Source organism: Leuciscus leuciscus (genome assembly GCF_965113295.1).
Source record: "Leuciscus leuciscus genome assembly, chromosome: 21".
NCBI lineage: Eukaryota > Metazoa > Chordata > Actinopteri > Cypriniformes > Leuciscidae > Leuciscus > Leuciscus leuciscus.
Window position 1 is genome coordinate 7,044,614 of NC_138745.1, and position 14,806 is coordinate 7,059,419.

Here is a 14,806-nt window from a genome sequence, read left to right on the forward strand (position 1 = left end):
AACAGCAAAATATGTGGTGAAAAACTACATTACCCATGATGCTGTATAGAAAATTCTACCAATCAAGAGTCGGAAAAAAGCAAAACTCGCCTAAATAGCTTTTTAGCTCCGCCCACTCCCATGAAGCACTACGGATGCCACAATCGAGTCAGTTTCCCTATGCTCTCAAATACTTTTTAATTTGATTATGCTGTTCGCAAAGCTTCATGGGATTGTAGTTCTTTTCATCATTAAAGCCATTAAGTACACAGTCTTGTAATTTTGCATTTGTCAGATTTTCAAATACTTTTTTGCTTCAAATCAAAGTTTGTAGTGTTATGATTCATCTTGTAGCGGGCTGGTTTGGTTCATTGCTTATAACGAAGACTACAATTCCTATGGAAAAAATGAATGGAAAAAATACTTTTGGAACCCAAGCTGCTGAAAAAGTGGGCAGATTACAGTGGAAAAAAGAATGTACTGAAACGTAAAATTTCATTAATGGAAAAAAAAAATTGCATTGAGATTCCCATTTGAGGTCCATTTTACGTGGGAATATTTAGGGTTAGTTTACTGAGCAGGACAGAATAAGAAAAGAGGAGATTGTTATCTGACTCTGGCAGTGAAGGGATTACGGAGTTAGAATGTGAGTGACAGGCTTCAAAAGTGAAGAGTCAGAAAAAGCGTATGTTAACCAGGGAGAGATCCTGGCTCTGCTTTACCGAAGGGCCCTAACGGTGCTGCCATAGCGGCCCACGGGCCCCGCAGGCTCAGTTTTCCTCCGTCAGCCTCTCTGTCTCAGAGGGCTGGATCTTTATTTCTGCTTTCTGGGATTTGGCCTCATACATCTCCCTCCTGCTGGCCCGTCGGAAGAAACCACACTGTGGAGGAGGGGCGGAGCCCAAGGCGGGACATGTATTACTAATTTAAATAACAAGATGCGGTGACATTTCACATCAAGGGTGTGCAGTAAAATTTAATTTCATGGACTGCAAGCCAAGGTTTAAATCTGTCCTGTCATATGGGTCTATTAACCATCCTTGGTTAAGTTATGGTTTATAGATAAATGTTTTAGAAAAATGCTTAAAAGTGGATAGTATGATCAACATTTTATTTCATGCTTAGGTAATTTTATGTAATGGTATACACTATAGTTCAAAAGTTTGTTGTTGGTATGTTTTTTTTTTTGTTTTAAAGAAATTAATACTTTTTTTCCTTTTTTAAATTGATAGAATTGACAGCAAAAACTTTAACAATGTTACAAAAGTTGTTCTTTTGAACTTTCTATTAAATAATCCTGGAAAAAATGCATCAGGGTTTCCACAAACATATGAAGAAGCACAACTGTTTTCAACATTGATAATAATAAGAAATGTTTCTTGATCAGCAAATCATCATATTAGAATGATTTCTGAAGGATCATGTGACACTGAAGACTGGAGTAATGATATTACTCATAGTTTACTTTTTTAAATTAAATAAATAAATCCGACCCCAAACATTTGAATAGTAGTGTATATATATATATATATTGCATTATTCCTTAAAAAAGTAACTTAGTTATGTGTTATGTTATATTTTTGGCAAATGTAAAGGCACTTTCACACCAAAAGTGAAATGAATCATAAAAATGCAACTTCACGCCTGTAGAGAAGAGGGCGCAGCTCAAACAAACCTTTCAGCTGTGCTGCTGTTCTGGATTGCAGAAGAATAGGACGCAGGAGAAGAAAGTTCAATGTTTAGATAAAGTCAATGCGATGTTTAACTAAAGTTTGCTTATTGGTATGGCTGAATTTGATCATCAAAGGTCAGCAGCAAAGACATTAGTTAATAAAGTGATATTAAATACATAAAGTATAATTGTATAATTTACCATATTTAATTATTGCAGGTTTGTGTAATTTTCTGAGATTGCATTTCACTGTTTTTACTGAATCTGTTTTTGTGCAAGAGAGATGCGTAAATGCCTGCTCACATTTAGTCAAGAACTACAATTACCGTCATGTTAACACGGCGCACACAACGCCTCTGCACTTCTCTCAATATGGAGACAGGAGAGCTGTCAGTCAGAAAAACGATGTAGCTTGTGTTACTTATTTAAAAAAGTAATTCAGAAAGTTTGCTGTAAATTTAAAAGTAATCCATTACTTGAAAAAAAAAAAAGTATTCTGAATACGAAACTCACGTTACTTGTAACGTACCCCCAACACTGACATCAACTCCGATGGACCAGATGAGATCTGTCTAGTCTGTATCACATTTCTCATCTCAAGTATATAACATAATACTTCCCAGCCCAGTTTTGACCTGGATTTCTGATCATTCTAAATGATGGGCAATTTATTTTTTTTACATTCCTTATTTGATTTTGAGGGAATGTTGACCAAATATAAGTGCACAAATACCTTCCACAGAATGAGACTGATGATGCCTAATAACAGTATCCCTGCAACCGCTGCAACAATGATGATCCAGAGAGGAACTTCATATGGCATCTCCTCTCCCAGCACCGGGTCAATGTTTACTGAAAACTACAGAGACAAAAGGACATTCAAAATAGATGAGCCTTTAGCCATGTCATTAGGAGTTACACTGTGAATATTTTAAAGGATCAGTAAATCCAAACATTAACATTCAGTCATCATTTATTCACTCTCATGTCATTCCATGAAAAAAAAAGAAAGAAAAGAGGATTCAGAGTTTATATTGACCACAAAAAAGCACAATTTCCAGTGATAACCCTACTCTTAGAATAACTGTTTGGTTAATAACCCTCTGTTAATCAAACTGTCCGTGGGCTGAACAATGCGATCTGTAGTATTCACGCGTTTTGCGTCATCTGGTGGGATTTTGCTGACAAATGAACGTGAATTTTTCGTTCCAGGTAACATGGAGAATGAGTAAACATTGTTCATTTACATATCCTACGCTTTGAAAATCAGCAAAGTTACACTTTAATTGTCTTTTAAACAAGTCAATTTGAATTGTACAGTATATTACAAAATGTTTAAATGGGTGGTATATTGCCCTTTTCACAAGATGTAAAATAAGTCTTTGATGTCCCCATCTTTTGATGTGTGTATGTGAAGTTTTAGCTCAAAATACCCCACAGATGTTTTATATAGCAAGTTAAAATTGTCACTTTTTGAGGGTGAGCAAAAACGCCTCGTTTTGTGTCTGTCCCTTTAAATGCAAATGAGCTGCTGCTCCCGGCACAGAGGGCGGAGCTTCAACAGATTGTTTCCTTTTACCTCACACAGACATGCACTGAAAATGTCAATGTGTATGTTCAAACCGGAGTCAGACAATAATGGAGAGACTCAAGAAGAAGTGACAACATGTAGAATGCAACAGGACGTTTCTGAATGGTTAGTTGATGAATTTATGTTGCTGATGTGTAGTTATCTTCTAGTCATTGATTAGCATATTCTGTCATGATAATCTATAAATCGCTTTCCCGGGGGCGGGGTTTATGTAAATTTTAGGGTCTAAATCTAAAATGAGTTTCTATTAAGTTACATTATTATATATTTCTCTACTAATTATAGTAATGTACTGTTAAATGTATTATTTGTTTGTTTATTTATTTTATATTTGAATAACATTTTTATTTTATTTACGTTTAATTATTTGAATCGATTTAATATATTAATAAATTGCTATTTTTTATTTATTTATTTATTTATTTTAATCATATTATTTATTCATATTATATATATATATATATATATATATATATATATGTGTGTGTGTGTATGTATATATATATATTTATATATACTACTATAATGCTTTCACAGTTCTTTTTTTGGAGCTTGACAGTCCATGGAGGTTATGAACTATGAAACGTCACGAGGGTAAGTAAATCATTCATTATTGTGTGAACTCTAAAGTTAACAGCTCTGACCTCTCTGGTCTGGTTGTCCATTTTGATGGCCGGTTTGTCTGCTAGCAGTCTCAACGTGGCCTGCCCCTTTACCTCCACTCGCAAGGCATTGGCGTAATCCTGCAAGAAAACCACAAAGATTCCAGGAGCCATTTAGTGAGCACCACGACAAAGAGTACTTGATAAACAGCTACTGTACAAACCTCCAGCAAGGTGCCGTTCCACACGCGTGACCTGACTCTGATCTCCGCCTGAGTCGACATGTTGTGCAGCGGGCAGGAGAAGGTCAGACAGTGGGCCGTCTGCTTTGAACACTCCTGAACAGAGATAAAAGACATTAGGATGATGAAATAACTGGTGGGACACTATGAAAATCACTCCTCAGAGGGCAAACGTCTGCCTCACCAGCAAATGGGGCACTTTACGAAGTGCCAGGACTTTAACAGAAGCTTCTGCATGGGGATACGCAGAGCCCGCCTCTCTCTTAGATCGTTTAGTACCTCGATCTGACAACTGGAAGAGATGACAACCAAATGGAGTGAATGAAATTGAAGACGAGTAACTGTGGGCTGCTGTATCCATTTCCTCAGACTCACTGTGAGGTTGAGATGGTTGACAATCTTCCCTGGTGGGACACAGCGGGACTCCGTCTCTCCTTTGATCACTATCTCTGTGAGATACAGCAGCCATTTCCCATTGATTACCTCAAATGGCCATTTAAAGTCAATCATCAGAGTTCCCAAATTTCCCAGAGGTTCTCCCAGCACTTTCACCTGGAATGTGAACACAAATAACTTTTTTAGTGTTTTTACATTTGAGCTAATTAAAGGGAGCGTAAGAGGATAGTTCACTCACAACTTACATTATCATTCACTCACCCTCATGTCACACAAAAGTACATATTCTGAAGAATGTTGGTAATCAAACAGTTCTGGTGAGCATTGACTGCTATTGTATGGACAAAAACAGATTCCTTAAATTATCTTATTTTGTGTTTCGTAGAAGAAAGAAACTCATAAAGGTTTGGAACGACATTAGGGTGAGTAAATTATGACAGAATGTTAATTTTTAAAGGGATGGTTTGGAGTAAAATCAACCTAGGGTCCTTTGCACCATGACCCCGAGCCAAACACTCGGGGAAAATGCCAAAAAGAATGCATCACTTTCTGTCAGGACTTTTACGTGTTTTTACCAAATCACGGAAGTGACCTCGACGTCTGGGTTAGCAGTAGCACGAGCCGTCAGGCAAGTGCAGTGGCGTCATGCCCATTCAAAGTGAAAGGGGGCACGTGCCCCCTCAGATTTTTCCTCCTTGAAAATGTTTTCAATTTTCAATTTTTTTTTCATTTTTAGAGCGTAGCGCTCTAGAATCTTTGCTGTGTATGTTCAAGCAACTCACTCGTCTCGCACGTTGAGCTGGCAATGTTTTACAGATGGTCTTGAAGTGGTAAGTGGGCAAAGCAACAAATCGGCATTGAATTAGTTATCGGATGATATTAAAAGGTAGTGGGATTATTTGTGGTTGACCTGGAAATTTTAACTTGATCAAAAAGTTATGGATTTGATATTAGCTGCGAATTCAGAGCATTAACTTAAGTTGTGTCAGTGTAACGTTATCGATAGCTAGCCTAGTCTAACCGTAAACTAGTTGGCTAACGTTACTGCCATACAAAGCCATAGTAACGTTATCTGATCGGTTTTGATTACTTTTTTACATTTCTGTCAAATATTAACCATTTTCAAATAAACGGGGTAGTGTTAACCTTATTCAGCACTGAAATCTGTCAAACTTCTTTCAAAGTCCTTCATCACATATTAATATTAAAATAACTTAATTTCAGAACACCACAAAGTCAGACCTCAGCACCTTTATGTACCTTTAATGTAAGATCGTTCTTAGGTCACATACCAATGATCATAACATAAAAACTGCAATGGTACTGTTTTTAAAATCATGTGTAGTAGGCCTAAGTGTACAGTAAGTGTGTGTGTAAACATGCTTTAATGAAGTAGACTTCAAAAGCTTTTGAATTTGAGCTTGCAGTTCTTTCATCAACCTGTCTTTTACATAAACTTACAAAATAGATACTTTAACTTAGTCCTCAGATAGAGGAGGGTTGCTGCTAGCTCCGTTAAGGTATTTCTGTCCCTCCCAAACTGCATTGAAATGGTATGTTTAGCAGCCAGAATTAAAAAAAATTCAGGGGGAGAAACCCCCTGACCCCTCCTAACATGATCCATATCACCCGTCAGAAAACAATTGCAACATCTCAGATTGTGCCCCCCCCAGAATTTGGGCTTGCATGACGCCCCTGGGCAAGTGTTATTTAAATAAACTCCTGATGTACTTACAAACTTTCCAATGCCTCGTTTTATGAGTACAGAACCTATTTGTACTACTGTAGAAGTTTGGTACCATTCTGGGCATTATTAGTGGGGTAATTTACGAGATACATCCTAAGTTCCGTTAGCGCCTGCACTAAGCCATCCGGCTGATATCTCTAAATAAGCTCTAACTTTAATAATGTTCAACCAAGGGAAAAAAGGCTTCTGGGGGTTGTTTGGCTCGGGGTCATAGTGCAAAGGACCCTAGGTTGATTTTACTCTGAACCATCCCTTTAAGTAAACTATTACGCTTTAAAAGAGGGCTCAGATCTCATTTTGGTCTATTTAGAAGTTGTCTACTTTAGATTTTTTGAGAATTTGCACCAGCTAAATATTGTATACAATTAAAATGATTTGAGCCCGATACATTAAAATAAAAATCCTTTTTGGTGTGTGTCCAAAAAAACCTATAAAGCCACACTCACACGAAACACAAACTCCAGCGGACTCCCCACATCACTGGTGCTGTTCATGGCAGACTCCCCGATCACACTTCCACTGAAGGACGTGTCAATCACTGGCTTTTCTCTGCACACGACAGGAAGAGAATGAGAATCACAGCATTAAAGGTGCAGTAAGTGATTTCTGAGAAGCGCTGTTGAAAGGAGATGGGTCTGTCTGCGGACTGCAAGAGAGGGGAGTAACAGGAAGTGGGCGTAACTTGAAGTGGGCGTAACTTGAAGTTGTCCAAATCACACAGAACCACACGATATGTCAAACTCAAAATGAGGAGATGTCAGCAAGATGCCAGCTCGTATAGAGACATTTAGTAATGTCGTAAGTTTAACATTTAAACCACATTATTAGATTACCCTTTGACTTTATGAATACACATAAATGACAGCTTGGCAATATATTAAAGGTTTTTATTCAATATTATTTCAAAAAAAAAAATTCAGCACATGTAGTCAGAGGTACAGAAAAATAATAATAATTCAGCAAATAAGGAAATTGTTTTATTTATTTAAATCATGTTTGTTAAAAGTATGTTGAATGATGTTAGTTCATTTGTGCAACCATGTATTTGCTATAATGATGAAAATATTTGAAAACCAGTTAAAATCAAGAAGCCTAATGATGCAATCCTTAGTTTAAATCTTAACTTTTGAGTGTATGCAGAATTAAATGGATGAAAAATTGTCATGTCACATGTGATATTTTATTTAATGTGACAGAAAAAAAAGACAGTAACACCAGTGACACACAATGAATTACCAATGACATACATAAGACCAAAGATCATTATTCTTCAATAATAATAATAATAATATAATCCTTAAGGTTTTTTTTATAGCACAATTCACACCCAGCGGTAATTCAGGAAAAAAAATATCCGAATGCTCCACGTGAAACTTCGGTCTTCCGATCTTTTACCATCGTGTCAATTCTCAATTGATTTTGATTAATATGCGCGAGGGAGCGAGAGAGAGCCAGACAGTTTGAAGACGCGCGCGCGCGCGACCGGGGCTCTCTCTCTCTCTCTGCTCGTTCCTATCGCAAGCGCAGCAGTCATCTACATCATTTACCGATCAAATAAGGCTTTGGCGAGACAAAAAATCGCTTGTGAGAGAGACGCGTGAGTGACAGAGAGACGGAGGGAGAGCAGGGAAAGGAAATGCAGCTGAATGAATATGCTACGTGTTTTAAATAGCGAGCGTACTTTTTATTTATTTTTTTTATAACGAAACGCAATATGTTGCGGCCGGTGTTGATTCTGTGGCGCACCGGCACGAATTAGTCTATGTGTGGGAAACACTGTTTGTTCTGTTTATGTTAAACTCGTGCGAGAGCGATTCAAAAGCATTCAGAACTGTCTGTTTGCTCTTATCGCTCTCGCGGTACTTTGATATCATACACCGACCGGTCTGTGCAGCGCAGCTTTAAGTCGAAAAAAACTGAGCAACTTGAAGTGGACGTAACTTGAAATGACGTAACTTGAAGGGGCGTAACTTGAAGTGGGCGTAACTTGAAATGACGTAATTTGAAGGGGCGTAACTTGAAGTCTTGCAGGATGCAGACAGATTCTATTGGTTGAAAGTGGATCGGACCGAGCAGCACAACACACTAGTAGCCAATCAGCAGGAGGGGGCGTGTCCACTCATGATGGGGAGGAGAGAGAGTGAGCAAGAGGGAGATTTGAAGAAAGACTGTAGAAAGAGAGATGGGCAAGAGACATTACAAAAGAGAAAAGCTCAGAGGAATATCACTGAAAAAAGAAGGGTCAGGCAAGAGCTTTAGGATCTGTGTTAATATTAGAAAAGCTTTCCAGCGCTGGAGAGAGCTGAGCGAGAAGGCCTGAAAACTGATGCTGAGGTTGCGTTGTTTCTGCTCCATATGCGAGTTACATTAGTTTTGCTATGATTCACAGAACCAAGATATGCTGTTGTGTAATGTTAGCTAAAGGAACAGGACAGTTTTGAGTGTCATATTTGTCTGGACCTGGTGTGTATACTCTTGTTTACTGTATGTTTATTTTTTTGTTCTTTCTTGTCATTCATTCGTCATCTTCGCTAACAAAGCTTTATTTTGCTTCACTTCAGATATGATAAAGAGACATCTACTCTTGCATTGCGTGTTCGTGCATTCTGGGGGCGGAGCAATGACAACAGCAACAATAGCGTGAGCGTGCCACTAGACGTAACACAGTTGTCCACGTCTGTCGCCATGGTTACTAAGGCAGTACGAGCGGAAACCAGAGAAAACGCAGATATTATGTCATTGACAGGTGACAAGTGAAAAGGGACGTGCACTTTTAAAAATTGTGAATTTCTCTGAATTTACAAATTCTTGGAAACATTTAGGATAATGGAAGTACACAATTGAAAGAAATATATAACACTGTGAAAGTGGTTTTTGGATATTTTGATACAAAATTCTTACATATTGTACCTTTAAAGTGGGTGTGTTTTGGTCTTATTTTCAATGTAAAGCATTTTGATTTATTTCAGTTTATTATGGGCTTGTTCTTGTTCGCTGTTTTTTTCTTGCAAGATCGGGCAAAACAAGTAAGTAAACGCTTGTATATTTTTCCCTGTGCACGTTTAAATACGTCCTTAAAGGGGTGGTTCACCCAAAAATGAAAATTCTGTCAGTAATTACTCGCCCTCATGTTGTTCCAACCCCGTAAGACCTTCGTTCATCTTCGGAACACAAATTAAGATATTTTTGATTAAATCTGAGAGCTGGCTCACTCCTCCATAGGCTTCTAAGACACTATAACTTGCTGGCCCAGAAAATGCATTAAAGACATCATTAATATAGTCCAAGTGACTACAGTGGCTCAATCTTAAGTTTATAAAGCGACGAGAATACTTTTTGTGCGCAAAAACCCCCAAAAATAATGACTTTATTCCACTATTCATTTCCTTCTCTCTGGGCCTCGAGTTTTTTCACGTAGTGTAATAGCGTAGCGCTTCTGTGTTGTGCATCACACGCATGACACACATGACCAGCGTCGACCAATAGTGAGCCTACGTGAGACGTAGGAACAGGACGTAACACAGACGCGCTAGGCAGTTATTCTACGTGAAAAAGCTCGAGGCCAAGAGAGAAGGACATGAATAGTGGAATAAAGTCGTTATTTTAGTTTTTTTGCGCACAAAAAGTATTCTCGTCGCTTTATAAATTTAAGATTGAGCCTCTGTAGTCACTTGGACTATATTAACGATCTCTTTAATGCATTTTCTGGGCCAGCAAGTTATAGTGTCTTAGAAGCCTATGGAGGAGTGAGCCAGCTCTCAGATTTAATCAAAAATATCTTAATTTGTGTTCCGAAGATGAACAAAGGTCTTACAGGGTTGGAACAACATGAGGGTGAGTAATTACTGACAGAATTTTCATTTTTGGGTGAACTAACCCTTTAACAACTAGTTGTTCAGTTCACTTCCTTACGCACTGTGTAGAATTATTGTAAATTTGATTGTCACTACCTGCATTTTAATTTGGTTGTAGAATGCGGTTGTCACTCCTGTATATTACTGAATTATGTGTGTACAGAACTGCAGTGTTGCCTTTGTTTAACATGCACAGATAAATCATCAAAATGTTTTTTCTTATTTTTAACAATATATCAAGGTACGTACAAGGAAAAGGTAGTGAGGACTGTGTTCTTCACGCTGAGGGTGACAGGAACAGGATTCAGGTCCTTCTGGTCACTTATACTGAAGACAAACACAAACACCGTTCAGTCAGTCAGTCACCGTTCAGTCTTTTATGCACAATTTGTTGAGGGGAATTGAGGGGAACTGTATACTGTATAAACCAGAAACCATCTCAGTTACTACATACGTACGTGGAGAGCTGAAGTTGAGATTCAATCTGGTCTGTGTAAAGTGTTATACCAGAGGTCTCAAAGATGATTTTTAATGAGGTCTGTGAAGACGGAAATCAAGAGAGAGAATAAATTAGCAAAACATTTCAGCTGTACAATTGATTAGCTGAGTTCATTCAAATGGCCCGTGGAAAATGAGTAATCAGAGAGGCTTTTTTAATGTACATGCAAATCTTCAGAAAGGTCACACATTGGACAGGTTTCAGTAAGACTGCTACCTTCTGTTTGCTTTTAAATGGGTTTCCCAGATCGCATATGATGGTGTCTTCTGCGCTGCACCCAATATCAAAACCAGGCTGTAATGAAGACAAACCAAGAGAACAGCATTGAAATGATTCAATTAATAATATTAACTAGAAAAAGTCTCAAGCAGGAACTTAAATTCAAATGTAGCAACCAAGCAACATATTGTACGAAGCAAATCCCAAATCAAAGTGAAAATTGTACAGGAAATACATGAAACCTGTATTGCTCAGATGTTGCTCTTTCATAGCTCAAGAAAGCACAAACGTTTGAGACATGAAAGAGATCATCTTTGTGAAACAGCGTCCCCATGTGGACTCACCTGAGTGCGCACTCCTGAGTATTTGAGTGTGGGGGGGATGGTGATGTTGAGAATGGCCTGGTGGGCGTCCTCGGCCTGCCTGCCTCCATCGGGTGTGTTAGTGACGTCCACCATCATCACCAGCTTCTTAATGTTACTGTTGAACTCCATAGTTTGACTGTGAACAAACCAGCACATCCAGCATATTTTCAATGTGTATTCAAACAATAGTTTTTGAGGAGGACTAGCTAATTTGTAAATCAAAATTTACATCTTGAAATCTTTGATTTCAGACTTAATTAATTAATTAAAAAATGTTTTATAGTTCATTTTATTTTTAGTCCATGTGCTGTCTGTCATATCTCTCCTGTCCTCTCACATAATAACGTAATACATTTTTTTTTTTTTTTAAAACCTTGGTAAGTTTATTTTCCAATAGTGGCTGGCTTACTGTACATTACAACACAAATAATATAATGATTTAGGTAAGTTGCCAATAGTTTATTTTGCAATAATTACTAACTAATTGTACAGTTTACCCCCCCAAAAAAATAATAAAATAAAATAAAATAAAATAAAATAAAATAAAATAAAATAAAATAAAATAAAATAAAATAAAATAAAATAAAATACTGTGTTGGTAAGTTGCCAATATATAATATAATATAATATAATATAATATAATATAATATATATTTTTTTTAAAATCTGATTTCAGACTTCATTTATTAAAAATATGTTTTTAATAAATAGTGGGCACTATGTAGTAAACACTACACGATAGGCAGTACTATTCCACTCCGAACATTGTTTCACATGGCACACAATTGGAACTTACAGTAATCATTAGATTTATGAAAATTAGAAGATAATTGAAATAATAATAGTATATAATAATAATAATAATAATAATTGAATTACTGCTTTCACTCAAAAGACAACTGAACGTAGCTGTGGAACCTCCATCTTTGAATAAATGCTCATGTCAGTGTGTGTATATTCATATCAAGCAGTTTCCATCAAGAATCCTCACCTTGGGAAGGGAATGTAATTCTCATCAGCAAATATGGCCTTCAGCTGCAGGTTACTGCTACAGGTGTTGTCGTCACCACACTCCTTGTGAAAGTTGATCTGAGGAAAAACACAGCAAAGCACACTCGAGACCTTGGAGCAGAGGTTTGTGTTCGGCTGATGGAAATGCAGACTGGTTTGTACCTCGGTTTTGTCAGTCTGCTTCTGCTGGCCGCTCAGCACAGGGAAAGCGTCCAGGTTCTGTAATGTTTGTTGTGCTGCTGCTTTCTGCTCATGCAGGGACACGTTCAGTGTGAACACTATGGGATGAAGTTTGTCCATCACTGGAATCTGGAGAGGGGAGAAAAAAACTCTTTTCATTCACTAAACACAGATCACTGGTTCAGAATCGCATACTACCATACTACTCAGATCGATTTGAAAGTTTGTATATATATATATATATATATATACACATACACACACATGTATATTATATATGTAAAAACATTTATGTTAGATGCGATTAATCGCGACTAATCAATTTGACAGCAAATTTTCTGTATGCATTAAATATAATTATAATATACGTTTTATATATGTTGGCTTCTTTTCCTAGATAGATAATTATTGTTATAATCATAATAATAATTTTAATTTATTTATAAATATACATTATACTAAAATATATTATAAAATTAATTTAAATAAATACATGCATTATTGTTAATTATGTTTTAATTTAATGTTAATTAAATTTAATAACATTAATTTACTTTATAACATAATATAGAATTAATATAAATATAAATAAATAATTAATAATAAATATATTAATGTATTTATTAATGTATTTATAAATTATACTAAATATATTATAAAAATAATAAAAATAAATAAATGCATGCACTATTGTTAAATATACTACTACTACTACTAATAATAATAATACATTTATTCATTCATTTACTTCTTTATAAATGAATATACATTGTATAACATACTATAAAATTAATTTAAAATAAATATAAATAAACATAAATAATTATTATTAATAGTAATAATAATAATACATCAATTAATGTTTTTTTTTTTTTTTTGAAATAAATGCATAATTATATAAAATATAATATATCATTAAAAAATAAATACATACATTTATCATTAATATTAATTATTATAATTATTACCATCAGACAAATAATACCCTACTATGGCTATCTAAATGCAGGATTTGCATCAGTGTGAATACGTGTGTGTGTGTGTGTGTGTGTGTGTTCTTGTATATATGGTTTATAAGCACACCAATGTGTATAATCACATGGGTATCACAATGTAAACATGGTTTAATAGGACACCTCCCGTGCCCACGTACACCAAAAACATATTAAACGTTTTTTATTAAAATTCAAAAATACCACAAGTTTTCTGTGATGGGTAGGGGGATAGAATATACAGTTTGTACAGTATAAAAATCATTACGCCTATGGAGAGTGCCCTTAAACCACATATTCAAGCATGCGTGTGTGTGTGTAGTGTATGTGCATGGTGGTCTGAGCAGGTGGTCTCTCACATTAACACTAAGTTCCAGCTCTTGACATGCGGGAGCAGAGAAAGAGAGAAGGCCTGTAAATGTGCTTTGCTTGTTGTCAAGGAAACGGACTCGGGCACCCCGGCGATTCTGGTCCGCGTCTACAATGTACTTCACCGCTGAGGCAGGACGAAACAAACAGTGTGCGGTAAATCCAATAAAACACAGATGAAACACTCCTGAATCAGGGTTTCACTTACTGATGTCCTTCTTGAAGGCTCTGTTTCCATTGCTGAGAGTGTAACTGAAACACATCTTCACCTTTATGCTATAAAAATAACATTATAATTATTTTAAATGCTACTACAGGACCAGTATAACATAATAACAGCTAATGCATACTGAAAAATCAAATGCATGTGCATCTTACCAGGAATTCACACACTGGCTTGGAATCACAATCTTCGGCTCCACTGTAAAGTTTTTGGAGAGGTGGATGACCGGACGCGACCTGGAAAACACCCATCAAGCATCACATATTTTGAGGTTATCTTACAGAACGGATTGATTTTTAGTAGAACGCTTGTGACCAGCAGGGGGCGCTCCAAGCACGCAGGGACCACATCCATATTTGGCCTCTGGTGTTCATCTGGATGCTGCTTATTGACTGCTTGCTGTCTGTTATTATTGTATGTATGCATGTATGTATGTATGTATGTACGTATGTAGAATACGTACAATATATATATATATGTATGTATGTGTATACAGTACCTGTCAAAAATTTGGAAACAATAAAAAAAATTTAATGCTCACCAAAGCTGCATCAAAAGTACAGTAAAAACTGAAATATTATGAAATATTATTACAATTTAAAATAACTGTTTTCTATTGTAATATGTTTTAAAATGTAATTTATTTCTGTAATGAAAAGCCGTATTTTCAGCATCATCACTCCAGTCTTCAGTGTCACATGATCCTCCAGAAATCATTCTAATATGATGATTAGCTGCACAAGAAACATTTATTATTTTTTATTATTATCAATGTTGAAAACAGTTTTTCTGTTTAACAATTTTGCGGAAATGGTGATTCTTTCTCAGGATTTTTTGATGAATTAAAGTTCAATAAAGAGCTATT

The 14,806-nt window shown here is 36.2% G+C and overlaps 1 protein-coding gene across 1 annotated transcript in view; it reads right to left on the reverse strand.

Annotated features, from left to right (window-relative positions):
- Positions 1–14,806, reverse strand: part of itga3b (integrin, alpha 3b) — a 48,285-nt gene that overhangs the window by 1,023 nt on the left and 32,456 nt on the right. Inside the window, exons 10-25 of the mRNA XM_082151489.1 lie at positions 14,097–14,177; positions 13,927–13,994; positions 13,709–13,845; positions 12,340–12,486; positions 12,158–12,255; positions 11,146–11,302; positions 10,799–10,876; positions 10,542–10,621; positions 10,333–10,410; positions 6,676–6,778; positions 4,462–4,638; positions 4,271–4,378; positions 4,069–4,182; positions 3,887–3,985; positions 2,385–2,510; positions 702–860 (exon numbers count right to left, since the gene is read on the reverse strand). Of these exons, the coding sequence (XP_082007615.1) occupies positions 750–860; positions 2,385–2,510; positions 3,887–3,985; positions 4,069–4,182; positions 4,271–4,378; positions 4,462–4,638; positions 6,676–6,778; positions 10,333–10,410; positions 10,542–10,621; positions 10,799–10,876; positions 11,146–11,302; positions 12,158–12,255; positions 12,340–12,486; positions 13,709–13,845; positions 13,927–13,994; positions 14,097–14,177 (1,762 nt within the window). The 3' untranslated portion in view covers positions 702–749. The remainder of the gene's footprint in view (positions 1–701; positions 861–2,384; positions 2,511–3,886; positions 3,986–4,068; positions 4,183–4,270; positions 4,379–4,461; positions 4,639–6,675; positions 6,779–10,332; positions 10,411–10,541; positions 10,622–10,798; positions 10,877–11,145; positions 11,303–12,157; positions 12,256–12,339; positions 12,487–13,708; positions 13,846–13,926; positions 13,995–14,096; positions 14,178–14,806) is intronic.